This window comes from Catharus ustulatus, chromosome 6 (assembly GCF_009819885.2).
Source record: "Catharus ustulatus isolate bCatUst1 chromosome 6, bCatUst1.pri.v2, whole genome shotgun sequence".
NCBI lineage: Eukaryota > Metazoa > Chordata > Aves > Passeriformes > Turdidae > Catharus > Catharus ustulatus.
Window position 1 is genome coordinate 40,435,152 of NC_046226.1, and position 22,760 is coordinate 40,457,911.

Sequence of the window (22,760 nt, forward strand, 5' to 3'; positions counted from 1 at the left end):
CAGGAGCACTGGGGCTGCAGGTACCTTGATGCAGTAGAATGAGGATAGATTCAGCAAGCTTGGCTGTGTTCCTGGAGAGGGAAGGAGGTAGTGGCAAGTGTGGGTCTAGCAAGCGTGGCATCAGGTGGTGCCTCTCTAATCCCACACAGCACCATGCACTCTGCTGCTCCTGCAGAGCTGAGGGCTGCTGCTCTGCGCAAGGTACTGAGCCCCTGAAGCACCCTGAAGCACAAGTGTGTGGACAGGCAAGTGGCTGCATGGCAAGTCTGTGAGGCTGGATATGCCTACTCCTCGCTCCCAAGCGTTGCACATATTTGCATTATCCAAGATCCTCAGCTTTTCTGTATCTAAAGGGGACTTGACTGTCAAATGACCCAAAATGGAGGTATATCAAACAGAAAACCTTTTCCATTTCTACTCAAAGTAGCTCATCTATGCAGAAGTAAAAATCCAGGGTGATACTGTACATCCAGAACAAGTGGTATTGGGCCATGAATCTTTTTGTGTCTCACAGCTAAGAAACTGTAAAATAGTTCTCTCATCTCTCTCATCTTCTCACAAAAAGAACCTCACATTTAAGACACAAATACAACACACAAGGACTCTTCTCAAACAGTTTAATAGCAAATAAACAAAGGAAGGTACCACACTTGGCATATACAAAATGACTTGTTGTCGGTGTGTCTGTGCAATTAAAACAGCTTTAAGTTGCCCTTTGGGACAAAAAGAAAAAAAAAAACCACACACACAAAAGGAAGAAAATTCCTTTAACACATACTCGCTTGTTCCAAACTTGTAACAAATCTTTTCATTTTTAAATCCACTACACAAACTCTGTGATCAGATCAGAAAAGCAACACGCGCTCCTCTGCTTTTTAAACCATTAAAGTAAAATCTGTAATTCTCTACAGAGTACAACACAATTTCACACAAAAAGACATTTTGTTTTGCAAATCAAAACAAGAAAAAAAGGAACAGCTCAAACAAGGTAAAGAAAAGCATTTCTACGACTGAACCACGACTTCGAGTTGATTAAATCCCGTTAACTGCAGAACAGACTCTACATTTGGTCATAGTGGCAATTTGTTTTCTCGTCACATTGTGAATCACTTTACATTGTTTTCTAGTAGAAAAGGCAAAAAACTGTACAAAACCCCTAGTGTTAAATACAATGTTTGTACCAATAAAAAAGCCCACAGGTTTGTCTCCAAAATGTAAATTTTCTTTTTAAATTATTCACAAAAAGCAGCCAAAAATCAGAAAGGCAGCTGCTGCTCCACTGTCTCAAATCCATTAAAACCACCACAGAACAATTAAAACAACCAAAAGAAGAAAAAGGAAAGAAGAAAGGAAAGAAACACCCAACATTTGGCATTTTGGTTTTCTTCAGATATTTTTCCACAGGTTTCCCCAAGGTTCCTTACGGAACCGAATGCACACGTACAGAAACGTACTGGCAGTTCCTCCATACACTGCAGGGTATCAGTGCCCCCAGGCACACAGCCCTGTGCATTCAGACTGTGGGACTAACAGCAGCCAGTCCCCAACCCTACTTCCCAAATAAATGAGTCTCTACCCTTTTTCATTCAGCCTCACGATTCACTCGCAGGTACATGTACCATATTCAAATTGTTCTCTTTTGTAACCAGATTAAGGACTGTCTACAAAGTCTGGTCAATACCTAGTGAGAATATAGTATCCTCAACCAACTCAGAAATAGGATAGAAAACAATCTTTGCATCTTTACATTATCCCAAACACTGGACAAAATTAAGATTTCTATCCAATCAAACTCTACTTGTTTTCTCAGCAAAACCCTTTCTCCTGGAATTCCATTTCACATTATTTCAACTGTTAAGATACCTACACTAGCTTGCTGCTGCTTCTGACTGAAACTTCATCACAGCACACACTATTCAGATGCCTTCATCTAGAAGCTACTTCCCAGTTTCTACCGTGCAGATGGTATGTAGGGCAGGGGAAGCCTGCTACCCAGAGAGCAGTAACCTGTTCTAGTTCATTCTGCAAGCCAGAAAAACTGCTCAGCTCATTACCCAATTAAAAACTAAACAAAAACTAAAAAATCTCCGCAGAGATTCCCCAGCTAAGGCCCTTGAAAAGAGAGCTGGGGATGGTACCCTGTTCAGGTAACAGCTTCAGAGGCTGTTGTATTGTGCTTGTCATTTGGGAAAAGAGCCAGCAGTTGTAGGATCAGTGTTACAAATGCTTTCTCTGGGAAATTTAAAACACTTTATTTCATGAGCTAACCTAGATCCTCCCAGAATCCTGCCACCATACTCTGACTGATGGTACTAGATTGGGGCTGGACTTCACAGAAATGTGCCCTGAGTTGTACAAAATGCTCAGTGTTTGAAATGAGCCCTAGCTTCAGATAGCTTTGGAAACAGAAATACTGTGAGTTCTCCCACCTTCCTGCTCCCAGCTATCCCCTTCCATCGAAACTTCCACTAGGGGAACAGTGTAACCAAGCACCCTCAGAGCTTCTGACAGCACTGGAGATGGAGCAAGGTCCAGGTGCTTTGTCAGGCAGACAGTCTAAGTGCACAGGTAGATGCCCTCAGGTGGCTTCTGATCAGATATTTGTCATACCAAAACCACCAATTTAAAGGATACCTTTGAAACCCATTAAATTGCTCAGTTTTTGCACAAACTATAGAAAACAGAGAGGTGAAGGTGATATATACGAGGGTGTGAAGAAAACAGCAGGAAACATGCACAACATTTCTGGGCACTATCTTAGTTTGAAAGATTAAAACAAAAACATCACATTTTGCTGAGGAGATTGTAGTTACAAAAAAACCAAGCATGCCAGAGCTTAACAAAATACAACATCAACTTTGATCAAATTTTCACTGCAGACTGATAATCACACAGGGAAGCAGGGAAAAAATAAAATAATAAAAAAAATCAGTAAATGCCAGGGCAAAAATGTAGCTACAATCGGAGGAAAACATAGTTCAAGTGTTTTCTGTTGATGCCACTTCAAGTCACAAGTCTGAACTCATAAAAATACATGCTGTCTCCTCAAGCACAGAAACCAGATCAGCAAAATGTGACTAGGAAGTCTCCTGAAAGATTGAGTCACACCATATAATTGACTTTTTCTTTGAACTGTGTTTTTAAAACTAAGCACACAGAAAATACTAAGCCTAGGAAGTGATTGGCTGTATGTTCACGGAAATACAAATACTCCACAAGGTATGCTAGCAAGGCTGCTCTGAAGACAAATTACAAAGAATCAGATTCACAAAATCAAGTGGTTATCTTACGAAGGTCTAGAAAAATAGAAATTCTTTTATATTCAAATGCAAGTTTAAATATTCCCCTTCAGCAGTCTTTCTAGCAAAACCAATTTGGCAGCACAAAAAAGAAAAAAAATAAAGAAAAAAAAAAAGAAAAACAAACATAATAAAAATACACATCAGCATCAAAGGTCAACACAAGGTCAAAGGTGAGAGTTCAAGCATCAGAGAAGCTGAAGAGACAAGGATTTGGACGATGTACTTGAACGCCACATCGACATGCTTTAGGCACAACGATGAACAAACGGCAGGAATCTAGAAAAAAAAACAAACCAGAAAGAGGGAGACCCACTGAGTTACACAGAGCAGTACATCCAAACACGGAGAGAGAGAACAAGAATGGGCACTGTACAATGAGATCTCCTGGGGAAGGGAGTTGACAGGGAAGGGCAGCACATGCCAACGATGGACAAGTAAAAGTCAAAGTACATGAAGGACACCAAGTAAACATCAAACTGCCAGAAACCAAATGGAAGCAGAGGCCTGGATTTCCCTCAGTACCCAGTCTGTGGAGCATTCCACAGCCTAGTGAGATACTGGTTAGCATGCATTCACCTTGTCCTGTGCCTAGTGTGTCTACTACCTCTGTTTAGAACAGAGTTAAACTCCCTCCCCAGGAGACCAATTCCAAAAAATATGACTCCAGGGCAAACACTTGCCCACAGAGACTGAGACCATGAGAGACGAGACAGAGGACACAAGGGATTCACAGGTGGTTTGACGTTTGAGACTTTTCTTGCACTCTAACATGGGAAGTTCTTAGGCAGTAGTAGCCCAGCAAATCCACTTTCTTTCCTTTAGCTACAGTCTCTTCTCATTCCCTAGGAGCCCATGTAACTGGGGAAGTGGGGGGGGGGTTAATTTGGAAGAGGGGGAAAAAAAAGATTATACAAGACAAAAAGCTCACACATCAGAGAAGAATTTCTTAAGACTCGACTGCAAGTTAAGACTTGTCCTAGCTGAGCACTTGTCATACCATTAGACCTGCACAGGGATTTTCCATTCCCAACCTTTCATGTAACAGCCCTCAGCTCCCTGGCTTCATGAGGAGGAGATTCTGGTCTCTGAGAAGCTCTACAGTCACTGTTGCCAGTTTGATGAGCAGAAAAAAATGTGTTTCCTGAAATTTTCTTGAAGCGTTTATAAAAAATAATTCTTATATTACGTGACATAAATATCCCTGTTCCCTTCCCTCAACTTGTGAGTTGCAAGAGACAAGGAACATTCTGGGATGAGAGTGGGAGGTAGAGGAGAGAGGAAGTGGTTTGTTTTCTTATTCTGCCTCTCCACACCCCTAACTCCCCTTTAGCTCCTGTTTGTGGCCTTAATCTTCAGCACATCTCAAAGCTTCTGGTTACAGCCTAAAACAAGGTGAGATTTCCATGTTATCTAACATAATTTGAGAATAGCAAGTGTTGCATTCTTGTTTCAAAGCAACAAGAGAGACATTGTCCACTAAATCAGCAACACTCCTCTTATTAGAACTGCTGAGATTAATTTGTTTTCATGCTTTCCAATAAAGAAAAGGACTTGAGAACAGAGTTTAAACCAACTCCAGCAAACAGAGTACAATGCAACTCTTGCACTTATTTTTCTGTTTCAAGAAATAGTCTAGACAATTTGCAGATAGGTGCAAGATTTCACCCTTAATCCAGAAAAGCAAATTCATCATGAACTGAGGCACGAGAAACAACAAGAAGGAAGCATGAAATCAAGTGACATCTTAGCATGCACCACTGAAATCCTCTGTGTGATTTGTCTGGGGATTTTCTTGATATGGATTTTTCAAATAATTCAGTCAGCTATGTTGAGGACAAAGATTGAGTCTATCAAAGTGCCATGGAAGGACTGGCCTATAAAACAGAACCATGAGATGCTGGACAAGATCTTAATGACTTGGAGAAAGTTATTCCAGTTTGTCCTTGCTTTAGTCTCACAATAATGATAATTCTGCCTTCTGTGTTTTATATTTTGTGGCAGGTATGCTAGGGATATCAGTCATCTTTAGGTTTACATGTCTGCAAAAAGAAGCTTTCAAAGCATTTTACCTGTTCATAGTTGCACCCTTCATTTGCACTTTGCTTTATCCAAGTTGTTTTTAGGTATTTCCAAGTAAAATAGGAGCAACTTCATTCTGCTTTGTTGTTCTTCCCTAATCCACAGTCATTACCAGTTCAGTTAGATTCAGCTTGCACAGTAGAGTTATCATAATATGTGACTTTCAGTATTCAGGTGAAAGGCTTTTTCCTGATAGATGCACTTGCCAGTGAGATTTTTCTAACTTGGAATTTTTTAATAATGCCAGCTTTGTATTAAAAAAACCCAACTAAACTACAGAGAGCTATCCTATTTTTGACTGTTGATTATCTAGAGGACTGAAGAAATGATGATTTCATTTACTACAGTACTGACACTAAGCAGTATCAGACTAAGTTCATAATTCTTTCACCTTATTACAGCAGTAAAACCATGTATCTCCTGAGAAAAAGAATAAATCTATGAATTAGACCATTTCCACCTTGTAAACTGAAAATATTTAAAGTATTTCCTGGTGGCACATGTAATGAGGAATTCTATTTAATCAGAAGTTCTTTTAGCTTTTCATGTAGAAAATCAGGTTCTTTGGTTTTAAGCATACAGCATACTTTGTCCATGTGGCTGCTTCAGCCAACCTTCTGCAGTTTATTTAAACTCCCCCAACTCTTATTTTACTATCCAGGAAATAGAGCATTTGACACTGATCTGATTTGCACTTAATGATATGAATGAGCATGATATGAACTAAAAATTTAAAGGCTCCAGGTCCCCAAAATCCCAGACTTTCCTGCCAATAAGTGAGGAAGAAAACTGGCTTAAGACTGAAAGGCAAGAGCAGCTTAAATCCCCACAATCAGCAGCAGCCACCAAACAGACACAGAAATGTTGACTTTATCTGATCAGTTTTGTTATCAGAGAAAAAATCTGCCCAAGTCACAAACTTGATACATTTATTAACTTTGGCAACATACACATTGATACACCAAGAAAGGGAAATCTGAAACAAATATACAAAAAGGGCAACATCTTCAGCTGGTGAAAACTGATGCAGCTCTACTGCGTTCAGAGAGCTGAACTGCATTGATTCAAACCATCTGAGGATCATATCTTTTAAAATTTAACCTGCATAGATTTATTTCTTTTTTCTTTTTGGCAATACATATAGTTACGCCAGTAAGGCACAAGAGCTAGCCCAAGTTAGGTGTCTTAAGGTGATTATGTCTGGGAGGAGTCACTGATCAAACTAAGCCACAGTGTAAACTGGTGAATCTCCTGAAGTTAATAGGAGTCACACCTATTTGCAACAATGCCAAGCTCGATCTGCAAGTTACAGTACTGAGGACACACTGTAGGATGAAGAAGCTAAAATATCTAATTTTGGGCAACTGAAATGACTAGTAAAGAGGCCAGAGCATTAGGTTAAAAGAAAAACAGGACAAAGGTCTTGGATAGTACAGTGGGGTAGGGTGCAAAGAAGGTAAGAGTGACTGTAGAGACCCCAGAGCACAGTGCTCTCCTCCACTGGTTCACAGCATTCATCTTCCTTGTTTAGCAGTTGTTGGGCTGCAAACAGGCCACTGAAAATCAGTAGTTTCAATCATGCACATCATTATGTGTGTAAAACAATCACATTCAGGATTCTACAAAACCCTGGCCTTTTTTTCCAGTGAAATAATTTAGGTAATAAATATTCTCCACCCTGGAGCGGTATAAAACTTCTATAAAAATAGAAACAACATTCTTGGTTACAGCAGGTTGCACTTGGAGCAGTTGCTCCCAACTATGTTTTTTTTATGTTTTTTTTTTTTTTTCCTTTTTTTGAAAAGTATATAATTTATATATATATATATAAAAAATCCCATTATCACCCTGGAGGCCTTCACACTCCAACACTCTTTTCTCAGAAAACCAGGACACATCTTTCCTATGGTGCAGAATTCAAGTGTACATGGTTCACTTCAGTGTATGTTTACTTTTCTAGAGAGATTCAAATAATTAACATAGAAGGGTACCACATGCCAGCATAACTGGGAAATTTGGCAATCTGGCCTTTGAAACTTTGCAACCACAAAATTATTTAAGTAATACTGACAGATTTACCTGTCTGCCATCAATATGGACAGACTAACATCAACTATTTGATTTTCAATCTAAGAACTGGAAAGGGCTCCCCTTGGATGTTACATATCAGGCCTTGTTCTAATTCTGAGGTTTGAGATCCCAGGGGGCCCAGTCCCGGGAAATGCCCACAGATCACTGCACACAAGTGGGGATTCAGACACAAGATCTCAGGTTTGATAGGTTTAGTGCTCCTCCTGCTGGAGCAGAACACAAAGTCTGACCCCACGTCTGACCCACACACATCATTTAGCAGCTGGCTAAATGCCCAGACTGCAGTGTTAGCTGGAGCCCTGGGAAGCAGCCTTGCAACCCAGGAATACAAAGAAAACAAGGAAAGGAGATATTATGAGGTAAACCGAACTTCTGTTAAAGACACAGAAATTGTAAACTTTCTCTTGTGACAGAGGTGGATTTTGGTGGTTATAAAATTGAACTCTACACTGATTTCTTGAAACAGCTCAGGCCAGAGTGTCAAAAGTCCTTTGAGCCCCCTAAAACCAGTGAATATTAAAGGCCCTTAGCAATGCACTAGCAATTTCACTGGTGTGCCAAAAAAGTGTGTGTTCAGTTAAGGGGTGTGTTCAATTTTCCTTCAATATAGAAGATAACATCTTGTACCAAAGGGCAGAAAAAGAGTAAATGGCTCAATACTCTGGTTCCACAGCTCCTGGTTTAGCCTGTTGTGCACAGGTACACACCACCTTAAAGGAAAACTGCAGTAGAGATATACACCTAATTACTAGACCAAGTCACTGCATGAATTTTGTTCATTAAAAAACAAAAACAAAACAACAAAGAAACCCCAAAAAACCAACCAACAAAAAACCCCAACAAAACAGGAAGTTACCATTTCAATAAACAATCAGCACTTACACTATGCTTATGAAAAGGAATTCATAGCAACCTCTGCAAAAAAAGGACATTATTCCACAGAAATGGGGAATGTGATCAACTGTTAAAAAGAAAAATTGTCAAAAATTTCTGCAGGTTACCAAGGATCTGAAGTTTCTTGTTTCCAGACCCAGATGTATTCATCCAGACTACGCTGCCTCTACCTTTCCCCAAAACCTAGAGGAAGTACATGGGTTTCCTTACACATGGAGAAATTCACTGCATCTCATTAATATTCCACTGTAGACAGAGAGTGAAATTTTCTGGGCAGAGACATTACCTACTAGTTTTGTAAAGTGCTGTTTACATTCACACTGCTATACAAACACTAGTTAATATACAGCAAATTAAAAAAAAAAAATCACTGCAGTTTTCCTTTGGCTTGTTAATGTGTTCACCCTTTTAGCCTGTCTCCTGCTTTAGAGATGATTTAATAAATCCCCACTGTGGCATACAGTTAAGGAAATTTGAAAGAGCAGATGGGGCATGACAAAGGCTACATGGACTTGGTTCTTTCTCACCCAGGACTCTGTTCTCCTTGCCCATCTTTGTTTTCATCAGCTGTTCTGTGTTATTTCTGCTTTCCCTTCTCCTCTCTACCCCAAGGCAGTGTGGTGTCAATTTCTGCTGCTCCCTTTAACCTTCTCTCTCCACCCCCAAGGAGCTGGCATTGGTCCTTCTCAACACACACTGGTTACAAACACAGCAAACTTCAAATAAAGGAGAAAAAAAAAAAAAAACAAAACTAAACAGAAAAACCTCAGTGATATGGCACCTAAACTCCAAAGTAAAACACTGGAAACAAAAGCACAAACTTGTCCTCCATCCGAAGCGGGATTCTCAGCAGAGGCTGCAGCAGAGTCTTCAAGGGAAGATGTGCCAGATAGAAGGCATGGATCAGCTTCCAGGACTGTAAAAACACAGCCTTAGGGCTTCGAATCACTAAGTGCGCTCCTCTCCAACTTACCAGAAGATCCTTCTCACTCCAGTCCCGGAGGGGAGGGGTGCTCAGTATGGCTTGCTGTCATTCTTGGAGCGCTTGAGCTGTACTTTCAGCCGCTTCATGCCGATCTGGAAGCCGTTCATTGACTGAATGGCAGCCTGCGCAGAGACGGGATTGTCGTAACTTACAAAACCTGGGGAGAGGAAAAACACACAATTATCCCATGGCCAGAGCTGCCCACAATGGTAACTCACAGTTGGAAACGCAGGCACTCATGAGGTCAGAGAGGCTTGCATGAAGTGCCATTTTCAGAAGCTCACAACTGTTTTAGACTCCTCATAACAACTTCTAAAGGCAGAGCTCAGGAAGTTAACATTTTCTAGCCTATCAACAAAATAAGTACTGCTATTTATAAGAACTCATACCTGGGAGAAAACCAAACCTGGAAAATGTTCATCCAGATGCAAAAGCTCATTAAAGGTACAAGACTGAAATCACCCTCATGACATTACGGGAGCAGATTTGTTTGGAGCGAAATAGCTGCCAAGGAAGGGTAGCACTGGTATCACTATTGTGTTTAGGTTGCTCTCAGATGGGAGGTTGCATTATCATTCTTGGAAAAGATTTTCCTGAAAATAAACTTCTCCAGTATTTTGAAGGAGCTTATTTTAAACAACTCCACTCAATGTCTGGAGCGAGAATAACTCCCACTCCGGTCAATGGCTATGTGTCCATAATATGTACGTGTTATAGACAAATGATCAGCATATTTCTGTGTTCTCACAAAGCATCAGATTGTCCACATCTTTTGGCTGAAATAGGAAAAAATTCAGGATTTTATGTAGACACAAAGCTATCAAAACCATAGAGAGAAAGGCTCACCTCTCTTATTCAATCACAAGAAATCTCCATCTATCAAAACAGTCACGAGAGCTAACGGCACAAAAAATGCAATATGGTACGCACAATAGTTATGTACAAAAATATTAATAGAAAAATTTCATAATCGTAATGTACTTAGTAATATATACAAATTATTATTTAAATTATTGAAAAGATGGGAAGAGGCAAGAGGAAGAACTATCTCAGGATTACAGTCTGCAAACACAAATAAAAATCACAGAACTTTTTGAGTTAGGAGGGATCCACAAAGATCAAGGAATCCAACTCCTAAGTGAATGGCCCATAAGGGGATTGAGCACACAACCTTGGCATTATCAGCACTGTGCTTAAACCAACTGAGCAATCTCAGGGAGAATTATCTAGGTCCAGAACACGGTAATAGGGCACAATAGTATGAAATTGTGAAAAGTAAAAAGTCACAGTGAAAATAAAGAAAATATATTTTATTGCTGGAAGTGTTTGGTTTATTTATTTTTTTGGAATATATCGAGATTCCCTACTTAACAGCTAGACTAGACAATATACTGAAGATTACTATAAAAGCCACCTTTTTACAGATAATGATTTATAGAATAACAAAACTTCCTGAGTTGAAATGGATCCACAAAGATCACTGAAGTCCCTGCACAAGACACCCTGAGAACTACATTGCTCATCTGAGAGCACTTTCCAAACACTTCTTGAACTCTTGTCAGGCTGGTGATGTGACCACTTCCCAGGGGAGCCTGTTCCAGTGCCCAACCATCCTCTGGGTGAAAAACCTTTTCCTAATATACAACCTAAACCTCCCCTGACTCAGCTTCAGGCCTTTATCTCGCATCCTATCATTGGTCACCAGAGAAATGAGATCTCCCACACTCTTTCCTCTCATAAGGAAGTTGTGGATCCAACATACCAAAACACTTGCTTAGATTGGTCTGCTTGTCAATGAAAACCTTGGCAGAGACAACATTTCCAAACGGCATGAACATCTGCAGCAGATCCTGATCCCCAAACTCCTGGGGAAGATGGTAGATAAACAGATTGGCTCCTTCTGGACCTTCAAAGAAGTAAAAAATAAATTCAGAAAGAGCATGGATAATGCATACCCACTGCATAAAAAAAGGTGGAAGAGACAAGACAAATTTTCTAGATAAAACAATGAAACTGCTATTTACATTACTGCAGAGCACTTGATTCCAGAATAAATGAGCATGACCCTTTGCTGGGACTGATCACTCAAATAATTCCAGCTCTTTCTGTCCACTTTTGTTTGTACTTTACACATTGTGCCAAAACTGGTTCACAGATATTTGCTGTAATGACAGCTGAACAGTAAGTGTGAGTGCTAGATGTTGACTGAACAAAAAATGGCTATGCAAAACTTGCGGTCCCAAAGCAACTAAGTAAATTTCCAAACAAAATACAAATAATCACATGGTTTGTAATCTGACAGATTCTCTTCTAAACATGCTATATTCTGCAGAAAACTTACTCCTACATTCTACATTACTTTCCACTACATATTAAATTAACCTGAATTTGAAGAGTGAAAAGACTGGCATAAGTAGCTGTTCGAAGAGGTGAAGGACCCAGAAAACAAAATTTATAAAACCACATCTGATTCTCTGACAGTGGGATGTATCAGGTTGTAGACTCATATTCTCCTTCCCTTTGAGAACATGCAGGAGTATGATTAAGGAAGCACTTAAGACTAGACAAACCCCATGAGAAACATCCTGTATAAAATCTACTTTGGGTAGCCCTTAATAGAAACAACCCACAGACCTTTTTTAATCTTCAGTAACTCCTAGACTCTAAAAAATGACACCAAATAAAAAAATCTACAGGTAAGGTAGGGTGCAAGGGCTAAGCTTGCCCTTTTGAAAACCCCTCTCAAGTTGTTTCTACAACTTTCTGCCTACCTTCTTTTTGACTTCCTGCTGCACCAATACTCTGCTGTGTTAAGAGACTCTGGTTATAGAGTGTGGGCAGTGCAGCAGCAGCATATTGCTGGATTCCAGAATAAGCCTGTGTGAGGGCTTCCATTGTGCTGCCTGTCCCATTCGAGAGACCACCGCTGCCAAGTCCTCCATTTAAGGCTGCCATTCCTGTACAAGAAAGAAGAAATAAAAGAGGACTGAGGGCTTCCACTGAGCCACATCAATAACCATTCAAAGGCTCTGCGCGTTTACAAAAAGCAGGGAGCAGAAAAAATCACCCCAGAGACCTATCACAGGCTGAGGAATGATAATCAGCTATTCCCCCAAGCCACCACTACACATAACTTACCTGCTAAAGAGCTAACGTTGAGGCCTGCTGTAGCACCTGCCAGCGTCTGCAATGCTCCAAGAGAAGCCATTGGATTAACAGAGGAGCTGCTACTGGAACTAGGTGAGGAACCTGCTATTAAAATAAAACAATTAAACTTCAACTAGTATTTTTTAGTCCTGATAATTCAACTTCATCATTAAGTTATCCAGTAGAAAGAACTAGTAAGGAACAGATTCAGGCAACACAGGATACTTTATGTAAAAAGAAAACCCAAACCCACACAACTTGATTGATCATACTGCTTACATGTTCTAAGCCCTTCCTACATTTTAAAAGATTTCTACTTCATCATAACACCTACTCTTTGTAGCAATAATAATGTCAGTAAGTATAAGACATGTAAGACTGAGACATTATAGAAACGTTGGCTAAACTCTGTATCTCAACATAAGGTAACCAGCAGTGATGCCCTGTTTCCTCCTGCCTAAAGTAAGAGTCACTTGCTATGTATTAACATTTATCCTTGAAATGTCACTCAAGGAGAAAAAGACCTGCAACATAGATACTAGGGACATTAAAGAAGGCTGAACATATGGTTTTCCCACACTGCCACAACAGGAACACCACACGCCCACACTACTTTGACACATTAAATAATTTTCTATTAAAAATCCTGCTGTCACAGCTGGGGCTAGGACTGAGAAAAGTCTTGAAATGTACATCCAAAAATAAGTAGTCTGTCCTCTATTCCAGCAACATCTTCAGCTCTATCAATTCAGTTAGAGAAATCTACCAATATAGTACCTAGGACAGTAACAGCTTACATGGCCCACCAAATTCTACACCAGGTGGAGTTAGTTTTGCAGAAGTCAAAAACGAAATCATGAGGAAAAAAAAGTTTTCCAAGCTGGTATGTCAAAAAAAAAAAAAAATTCACATTGTGGTCATCTACAAAGATTTATGGACATGATAAAATAAGAAATGCATAGTATTTTTACAATTATTATATAGCAGTGTTTTTTTTCTAACAGGTTTGTGCACTACTACAGAAGAAAAGCTATCTGTATTAACCAAGAAGTTTATATTTGCTACACAAGATGCACTACTAAATATTTATGGCTGCTAAGATACTGAAGACTGATGCTATAAGGGAATCTTGTAGTCTGCTTGCAAGAGGAATTTATCGGTTTGACCAAGGAGGTAAGAGAAGAACTGAATTTGAGGTATTTTCAGTTTTCCTCATGTTTTTGTGATTCTCAATTATGCTACATACATCCATTAAAACTTTTAAAAGAATTGTTAGCATCTTTCAAGCAGTTTCACACACACACACACTACATATTTACCACTTATGTTTGTGACACAAAGTCTCTGCTGGGGTGGTATATTGGAACTATTTAAATGGAATACAGCCTAACAACCCCCTAAGAAAAGTATTGTATCCAATCAAAGCTGAGAGCTGCACTTCACACCACTTTTTGTAATAACAGATGGAATGAAAAACCTCCTCTAGTACATGACAAACTCTCCTAATAAATCAAAAATGGAAAGACGATGTCCCAAACTATTTTAAGATGCTTACTCTGATGAAAAGGAGACACTTTCTGTCTTAACCAGTAGCATATTAAATGTTGGGAAAACACAGAAAACAAGTTACAGTATAACCCTCAAGCTGGTAGAAAAATTAGCACAGCTGGCTGAATAAAAGCCAGAGTTCAGAAAGTTACCTTGATTTTAGAATATCACTTGTTTCTGCAATAATGCTGATCTTTGTAAGTAAAAAAAACATATTTGACAGATGAGAACATCATTTAAAAACCCTCCCAAACCTATCAATTAGCAGCAGCTAAGGAAAAAAAAGAGAACAAAGTGAGAGAGAAAATGGATACCTTCTCTACTTTAAAAAGCTGTGATTTTAAATAAGTTAAACCACTAAAAAAAGCCGATCACACAGTTATTTTAGTTTAGCTCCTTTATCGGAAATTTCTTTAGGCGAAACAAGAAATGTTTTGGTACTGAAAATGCCAAGAAAATGGAAGGCTTGTCTGTATTTGCTTTATCCTACGTGCCTAGGAATTGAAGACAGCATCCCATTTCTGATGATGACAAAACACAGATTAACAGTAGAGCAGAAATACAGGGCAACTACAAAGGAATGCTTCCTGTGTATAGCCTATATACCAACAGAGCCATCTGCGAATCTAGGATTTTTTCAGCCAAAGGCAATGTCTTTATAATAGTTACAATTTTCATTCATTAATTTCAGTACAATGTGAAAACCAAATCGTTGGACTGCAATATGTTCTAAGGCACAACTTCTGCAATTTAATCATGCACTATGCTAAGAAAAATCTGGTTTTTATTTTTAAATTATCAGGTGACAACTTGACCTGATATCCTGCAATTCTGTTCTTGAATTATCTAATGACTGCTTTTTCCCTATTCATCCTCATCACAACACTAATGTATTTATAGGCAGCAATCATATTCTTCTCCCATGTCAGTCTTATATTTTTCAGACTATTCCTAATAGGGAAGGAGATCCACTGTTCTAGTCAGCATTTCTGTTCTTCTTGTGTTATATTTTAGATCAAAAAAGCAAACAAAGCAATGGGGATGGAAAACCAATATTGTTTTATGTATGTTATTTACTCCATCCTTAATTCTTTACATTGTTTCTATGCAGTTTTTGGTGAGTTGTTGGGGTTTTTTCTTGCTACTAAGGTTATGCTTTTTTAGATGTATCTACTGAGTTATATCTAGTCAAAAAGGTTAACTCTAACAGAAGTAGCTGAAAATACTTAAGGTTTTCAGCAAAGTTGAATATGTAATAAAGAACAGCTTTGTAGAAAGATACTGAAAGACATTATTAGCAAGATAATGAAACTTGGACAAAGACATCAAGTAACAACTTGTGGAAGTAGGTAAACTGAGAGAACAGAAAGCCTGTCCTGAGTGACATAGACCTGAAGACAGGTTAAATTCAGGTGATGAATCTGACTGAACTATATTTGAAATAGTCCCAGTAAAACCAGAAATACTCTGCTATCTCTGAAAATAATTTTGTTGGAGACACACCAAGGCCAGGAAAATCACCTAAGCTTTGTTGGACCTTTGAGGTTACCTTTAGAAGGAAGAGAAATGGAAACATACCTCAGTGTTTGCAAGCATTCTATTTTGCTCTGAAGCAGGTAATTCTTATTGGTGCTCACGTCAAAAAGATGGCAGACAAGATGCTCCTATTATACTTCTATACTATTTTCTTGGATGTCCCTTTCACAAACTAGCAGTTTGAATTTATTTACTGCCATGGTCTACAATGACTACATAACAGCAGCAGACTGTTCAGTTCCAAGAGATACTATTCAGCAAGGCTGAAGGTTTTCTTCACTCCATTCTACATCAAAATACAGAACTGTGTTTGGAACTATTTAAAGAAAATTGTGAAACGGGTAGGAAAGAAGCACAATACGTAACGCGCCTCTGAGTTCCACCATTCCGACATGTAACCCATCCATAGTCCACGCACTGCACTGTGTAGACTTCCAAGCTCCCCAGAGACAAATGATAGCAGTGCAGATGAAAGAAGATCAAGAAGGCAACTATGCAGAAGGGCTGTCTGGATTTTTCCACCAATTATGCAATTTCAGCACATCTCTCCAAATAAGCATCAGGTGAACATTTGGATGACAGATGGAGAGAAGTCAAGGAGTTAGTCATCTCATCTGCAGTTAGGTTTAAGAGGTTATCACAGTAGATGTTGCCATATGTCCCTCAGACAAGGCAGGCACTTATTAACACATGGTACTGAACTGCTATATACTGGGCTTCTTCAGGGTCTGGGTGTGGTTCAGGAGGGAGATGTTTTCCGTGTGGAGCCCAACAGCCTTCTATGTGAATACACAGACTGCTTGAAGACTAAAGAGTTAAAAAGCTGTATAATTACAGGAAGGATCATGGGATTGAATGTGTCTGTACACACTGAGGTTTCCCCTAATCCCAGTGTGAGCATAATTTTAAAAGGTGAAGCATCTTTATACCTCTAACAAGAAGCATTAGACCTGTGTTAGGATTTGATGTCAGTGAATACTTATAGACAACATGCCCTCCAAAGTTTTATATTTCTTTAGAACAAAGCTAATCTTTACTCTTTAAAATTATACTTAAAATTAGGTTTAAAGAGCAATACAATAGTGCCTGCTTTATCTTATAAGCCTGTGAAGACTTAACTGATAAATCTGTACAGGATATAAATACAAATGACCCATCACAATAACTGAATTGTTGACACACGACCATTTATTGATATTACTGATGATTAGAAGGTTATTTGAATTCAGCACAGAAAGTACAGTAATTTCACGCCTATAAGGCACACCCTTCTGACTAAAATTTTCCCCCGAACCCGGAAGTGCGCCTTATAGTCCGGTGCGCCTTATCTGATGTGCAAAGTTTGGAAATTTGCGAACCCGGAAGTGCGAGCTGCGAGTTGAGCCGGGACCCGCGGGAGCTGCGGCCACCGGGCGGGGAAAACCGGGAACCGGCGCGGCCACCGGGCAGGGAGAAGCGGGGGGAAGCGGTGCGGCCGCGGGGAAGCGTCAAGAAGCGCCGTGGGAAAGCGCCGAGAAGTGGCGAGAAAGCTCTCCGGGAAAGCGCGGAAAAGCAGCAAAAAAACGCCGCGGGAAAGCAGCGAAAAAGTGCCGCAAAAAAGCACGGAAAAGTGGCGAAAAAGTGCTGCGGAAAAGCAGTGAAAAAGTGGCAAAAAAGCGCCGCGGGAAAGCGCTGAGAAGTGGCGCTGCCGCTGGCCGAGGCAAAGCCAGGACGCAGCGCAGCTACGCGGTGGGAGCTGGGAGCCGTGCCAGCCGGCGCCGGGTGGGAGTGCCAGGGCCCACTGCACGGGGAGGGCGCCTGGGGTTGCGTTTAAAGGCTACACCGATCTTTGAAAAATGTTTGCAAATCGATCACCTGCCAGTAATTCGTTACTTTGTTGTGCACCGCGCAGCTCCTCGCTGCAAAAAAATAGTGCACCTTATAGTCCGGTGCGCCTTATGGTCGTGAAATTACAGTACTGGAAAATGGGCTGCTTCCCATTCCCAGCCCCTCCACGAGCATGAAAAAAAAAATGGAACAGAGTCCTGAAGTATATCTCTCATCAAGGAAAAAGAAATCTGCATAGTTCTGTAGAACAACCAAAATTCACAGAGGGGAAGCCTGTTCCAAAGAAACACTCAGTAGTAGCGTAACTTCATTCGAAAGGGACCTCTTGGATCATCCTATCTAACAGTCTGCTCAAAACTGATCTAACCTGAATTTCAAAAGGTCCTTTCCAATTGCATTTGCAGTCTCTGAAATGATGGAGATTTCAAAGCCCCTCTGGCACCTTGTTCCTGAGCTTGATCACTCTTGCCATTAATTTTATTTTTCTATCAAATCAGAATTTTCTTGGCTGCAACTCGTGTCCATTGCCCTTGTCCTTTCACTGCACACTTCTGAGAAGGGGCTGTCTCTGTTTTTTCTAGCACATCTGACATTTGAACTTTACAACCTGCCAGTCCTTCTCCACCTCAACAAAACAGAGAACAAACTTGCTGCAGTCATCAGACAAGAGTGTCAGTAAATGCCAGTCACAACAAATTGTAACCTAACAAAGCATGAGGAAATACAGGAGAAATTGTCAGATATATTCACTTTCATGCCTCCTTTATGACAAAAAAGCATTAGTGGGTTATGAATGCTGCTCTTCTGTAGTCTGAACTCTTCACAGTTTTTTGTTTTCTTTTGTTTTTTTTAATTATAGAATAGGATACACAGTTGTGAGTCAAGATAAATTTTAAAATTTCATTCTTTTACGGATTGCAGACCACAAAGTTTTTATGTAAAAAATCTCCTGCAACAGAGCACTCTTTGGACTAATTCTTTCTTGGGAATGTCTTTAAGTAGAAAACTGTGCAAAGTACCCACGGTTGAACTCCCAATCATGTGACAGAAGGTTTTCTAAACAGCTTTTCCTTGTAATCTCCTTATAATCTCTTAGCCCGGCTCCTTGGTCCTCCTACGCAATTCCAAATCTACCTGTAGAAGCTTAAAATCCCCACCCTCCAACCCTCTTTGGTCTCTCACAATCACAGGTGAGGGTGTCAACTCTGTGGGAGAGAAGCCAGAGATGCTGGAAAACTGACACCCTGAAAATAGAGGGTCTCCTTTCTTATGCCAGGATTTAATAATAACTCAAAATAGGATAGAAATGAGTGGAATACTGATCCTCATTTGTGATAAAAACTGAGTATGTATGTTTTTTGCTTGTTGCATTTAATGATCACAATTAGCAATAAGGCAGCAAAGAACGCTACTTGGACATTCTAGTATCTCTAGTTAAGGTAAATAACGTAAAGTTAAAAAAACCCAACCCAAAACAAACAAAACACAAAAAAGCCATGCAAAGGAAAGATACAGATTTTTATGTGCAACTCATACACTAAATTCTAGACAACTATTTTCCAGGAAAAGTGCTAGGTGTCTGTTTATTCTACTTTTATGAGGAAGTTATAATACCCTTGTCTTCATTAATGGAATATAAACTATACTGTTCTGGTGCACAGAATGCATTACCTCATGCTAAAGAGACTTTCTGTTTCCATATTGAGAAGAACAGGGTGTATTTACCATAGTGCCTGTCTAAAATACAGATAAACCAAATATGCGATGAGACTGTAATAATGTGACTGGAAGGAGGTCACCTACCTTTCTGCTCCATGATGACTTCAAAAATTCTTTTTACTCTAAATTAATCTGACCGTTTGGAGGAAGAGACACAGCAGGTAAAAAAGCTTTTGCTGGTGGCAAAGATAGCTACCCTAAACAGAGGCCAGCAAGTCCACTAGTGAACTGTTCCGCTATTAAAGACCAACACAGAAGTGACAAAAAGGGACAGACAAAACAGGTGACACCTATCCTGAAAGAACTTCCAGGGCAATGCATGCCAAGCTACAGCACAGGCAGTCTCTTACCTGAGCTGGTGAGCACACTCAGGGGGCTGCTGGAGGAGGTGAGTGCAGCAGTGCCACTCGGTGTGTTCTGAGCTGCGCTGGCCGCAGCTGCCAACGCGGCCAGGTTCTGTAATTGCATCGCATTCAGTCCTGCAACACAGGGAAAAATGCCAGTTCCTACTGTCACAGCCACCATGACCCAAGTGTAACAGATCCAGCAAGCTCCTCACAAAGGACAAACGGGAAGGAGCTTAAAAGCAACAGGCATAACACTAGTTACCGATCTTTCCTACATCGCAACTCCTTGCTATAATTGAAAATCTTTTTCTTTGCCCAGATAGATGTGATTCAGGAAAAAGCCAAGTAGTCATTATGCCAGATGGAGACTCCAAAGCACAAAAATTTTTAAGCAGAGTTCTCTCCAGTCAACAAAAGTTGAGGAGTTAAGTCAGGGTTTGAGAGTTCCTGTGCAAGCGAGAGAACTTGTCTAGAAACCAGGTCAGTAACTTTTCCCACTCTCAGGTCCCTCCACACTCTTTGTATGGGGACAGCAGTAACTGCAAAATTCTTTCACCACAGAGGCCATGAAGTCATGACTTCAACCCACCACCAACTGAGCATCAGCATGTTTTGTTTGGTCCCCCTGGCAGCCAAGAAGCAACAGTCAATTGTGAGATAATTGCTAAGTGGTAACTCGTGATCACAGGATCAGCCAATGTATGTGCGGGCTGGTCAAACACACTGGCAAGAGAAACAGGAAACCTCAAGCATGTTGTGTGTAGGGAGCATGGAATACTGCAGGGGGAGGAAGGGATCTGTGCTTGTGAATTTGGTCAATATATTAATTTGACTCACCTTCATTTTGAGCCGCCGTTTTTAATGAAATCATTTGGTCATTACAAACAGTATTTTGCCCTCTTTTTCTGCCAGAGTATCCATTAAAATGGATCTCCTCCTGAATTCTGTATTTTAACCATCCTCTGGTAGACTAGCTCCATTCTTCCAATTCTGCCTCCCTTCACTTTTCTCTTCCATTTTTTGTCTTTACCTTTGATTATTTTAACAATTCCTCCTCTCTTCATCCGACTTCAGAATATTCCTAATACTTATTCCCAACACAATTAAAAACAAAACTAAATCAATCACCCTTCATTTAACAACATCAGAACACCCTAAGCAGAGGTGCTCTCTCATCTTCTGGATACTTAGTAAGACTCTGGGAGCAAAGCATGCTAATCATTAACTAATTATTAACTAATTATTTTCTAAAGTACTTCTAATACATTTAGTATAGTTTGCTTGGTTTTTTAAAAACTTTTTCAGTTGTTTTCTGTTTGTGGTAGGATCTGTTTTCTTCAGCAAATTTAGTTTCCAAAACAAGTGGATTCTGCCTTTATTTAGATTCTCAAGATTCCACTGTAACTTAAAGTATGAGGTTAAAACCAGAAAGTTTTCTATTTTGCTTTTGTTGTGCTACAGAGGGTTAAAAGTGCAAGTGTTGGAGCTAACGAAGAACACAGCAGCTTGCTCCTTACTGAAGCAGTTTGTCATGTGCACACTGCACCTGTCCTCTTGTCATCACACTGTTTTCCCATCTGCTTTCAAACACCATTGAGAATAAATTTTGTCTACAAAGTCTGATATAGTTTGGGATCTAATCACCTACTTAATTTTTCTTTCTATGAATTTCAAGAAAGGAGATCAGCTGAGATATTATCAAGACCTTAAAGTTACAACTTTTTTGGTAGAGAATCACAGATTTGGAATAACCATGCAACATACTACTTATATGTCTGGTTTCTCAATTTTTAAGGTTTGTTTGTTTGTTTTAAATAGTGAAGACAGAATTACCCTGGAAACTTCTCAATCTCAGCTAGTTGTGCCCTTCCCTCTGCCCCAGTCCTTACTGCTGTACCTTCTTTTTTATTACATCTTGTTTTTAAGCAGACACAAGAAGGCAAGATCTTGTGCATAACAAAATCCATTATAGGTCATCCCCACACAGGATATTAGTGAAAATTGCTTTTTGCAAGTGTTTTAGATCTAAGGGCTCTTAAGAGATCTAACATGAAAGAAATCAACATAGGAAGATGAATTTAGAATCAACTCCCAGTATAAATCAAGATCCTTACAAATGAAAGTATAACACTTTGCAAATGCTTGTAATTGTCACTGAGGGGTACACCAGCCAACACAAGTCAGATTTACAAAGACACTTTTGGAGGAACTTCTGCACAGAAAGGGCATGTGATATTGGCAACTACCATCAAACTCCAGGAGGCAATTCGAACAGTTAAGTTTTCAGTATTAAAACCAAAACTATAGATTTTTCTACCAACAGAAGAATTTAGGGAATGTGGTGAATGGCGGTGCAAACGTGTTTTATTATTCCCAATTGTGTGAAGACAAAAGGGACAACCAATTTACAGCCCCAGGACTGCTATACTCAGTGAATATTTTGACTAGCAGTCCACAGCTCATATAGGAATTCGGCTCATATCTATGAAGGTGATTTTCCCTAACAGTAATGGCATAATTAACTGCAATTCAAATGAATGAATAAAAGAATCTGAATGAAGCACTAGCTAACATTCCTAACAACAGTGTATTTCCAACTTAAATGCTTTGTTCTCAAATGCACTGAAAATGGGAAAACTAAAAATCCAGAATCACTGGAAATATGTGCATTATTGAGTGCCTATTTCAAAACACAGTTCTCCACATATGCACCTGGTTTGGATGAAAACAAATACAGGGAGCATTCTTTTTGCTACCCATAAAGGAAGATAATTTTAAATGCCAGAGATTGGGGAGATACCACCACTTACCTTGGGGACAATAGTTAACTAAGATTAAGAAGGAACATCCACACTTGTAGCAGAGAATTCTTGTCATTTCAAAGGAGTAGGCAAATTCTGGACTACTTATTTCAAATGAGATTAAAATGTCTACAGCCTTTTAGCTACTTTGTCTACCCGTGTTCTCTTTTGTTTGGCACTGAATTTGTCTTCTGGTGGAAGAAAACTCACCTCCCATTGGGTGGAGGCTGCTCAGGGTGTTCAGGTTCCCAGATGAAGCAGCTGCTGTCTGCTGAAGGAGCTGCAAATAAAGCTAGACATTACACCAAAAAACAAAACAAGAGTGAGAGTGAGGGCTGGCTCTGCTTCTGGGAGAAACTGCATCACACCACAGCCAGAGTGCCGTCACAAAATTAATTCCTGCAGCCCATGCACCACATCATAGCAAAGCACAAATAGAATTCCCCAAACAACACAGCCAGAACACCACCAGAAAACAGCCCCC

At 39.9% G+C, this 22,760-nt stretch overlaps 1 protein-coding gene across 13 annotated transcripts in view; it reads right to left on the reverse strand.

The window, feature by feature from the left end:
* CELF1 (CUGBP Elav-like family member 1) overlaps window positions 1–22,760 on the reverse strand; it is a 68,526-nt gene that overhangs the window by 6,633 nt on the left and 39,133 nt on the right. For 5 of the 13 annotated variants that reach the window (XM_033063557.1, XM_033063549.1, XM_033063545.1 and 2 more), the window contains 6 exons: window positions 22,487–22,568; window positions 19,479–19,607; window positions 12,490–12,603; window positions 12,123–12,308; window positions 11,114–11,257; window positions 604–9,508 (listed from right to left, as the gene is read on the reverse strand). In XM_033063557.1, the coding sequence (XP_032919448.1) occupies window positions 9,381–9,508; window positions 11,114–11,257; window positions 12,123–12,308; window positions 12,490–12,603; window positions 19,479–19,607; window positions 22,487–22,568 (783 nt within the window). In that variant the 3' untranslated portion in view covers window positions 604–9,380. Of the gene's footprint in view, window positions 1–603; window positions 9,509–11,113; window positions 11,258–12,122; window positions 12,309–12,489; window positions 12,604–19,478; window positions 19,608–22,486; window positions 22,569–22,760 lie in introns of those variants that run through there. The other 8 variants (XM_033063554.1, XM_033063552.1, XM_033063553.1 and 5 more) reach the window with 5 other exon arrangements.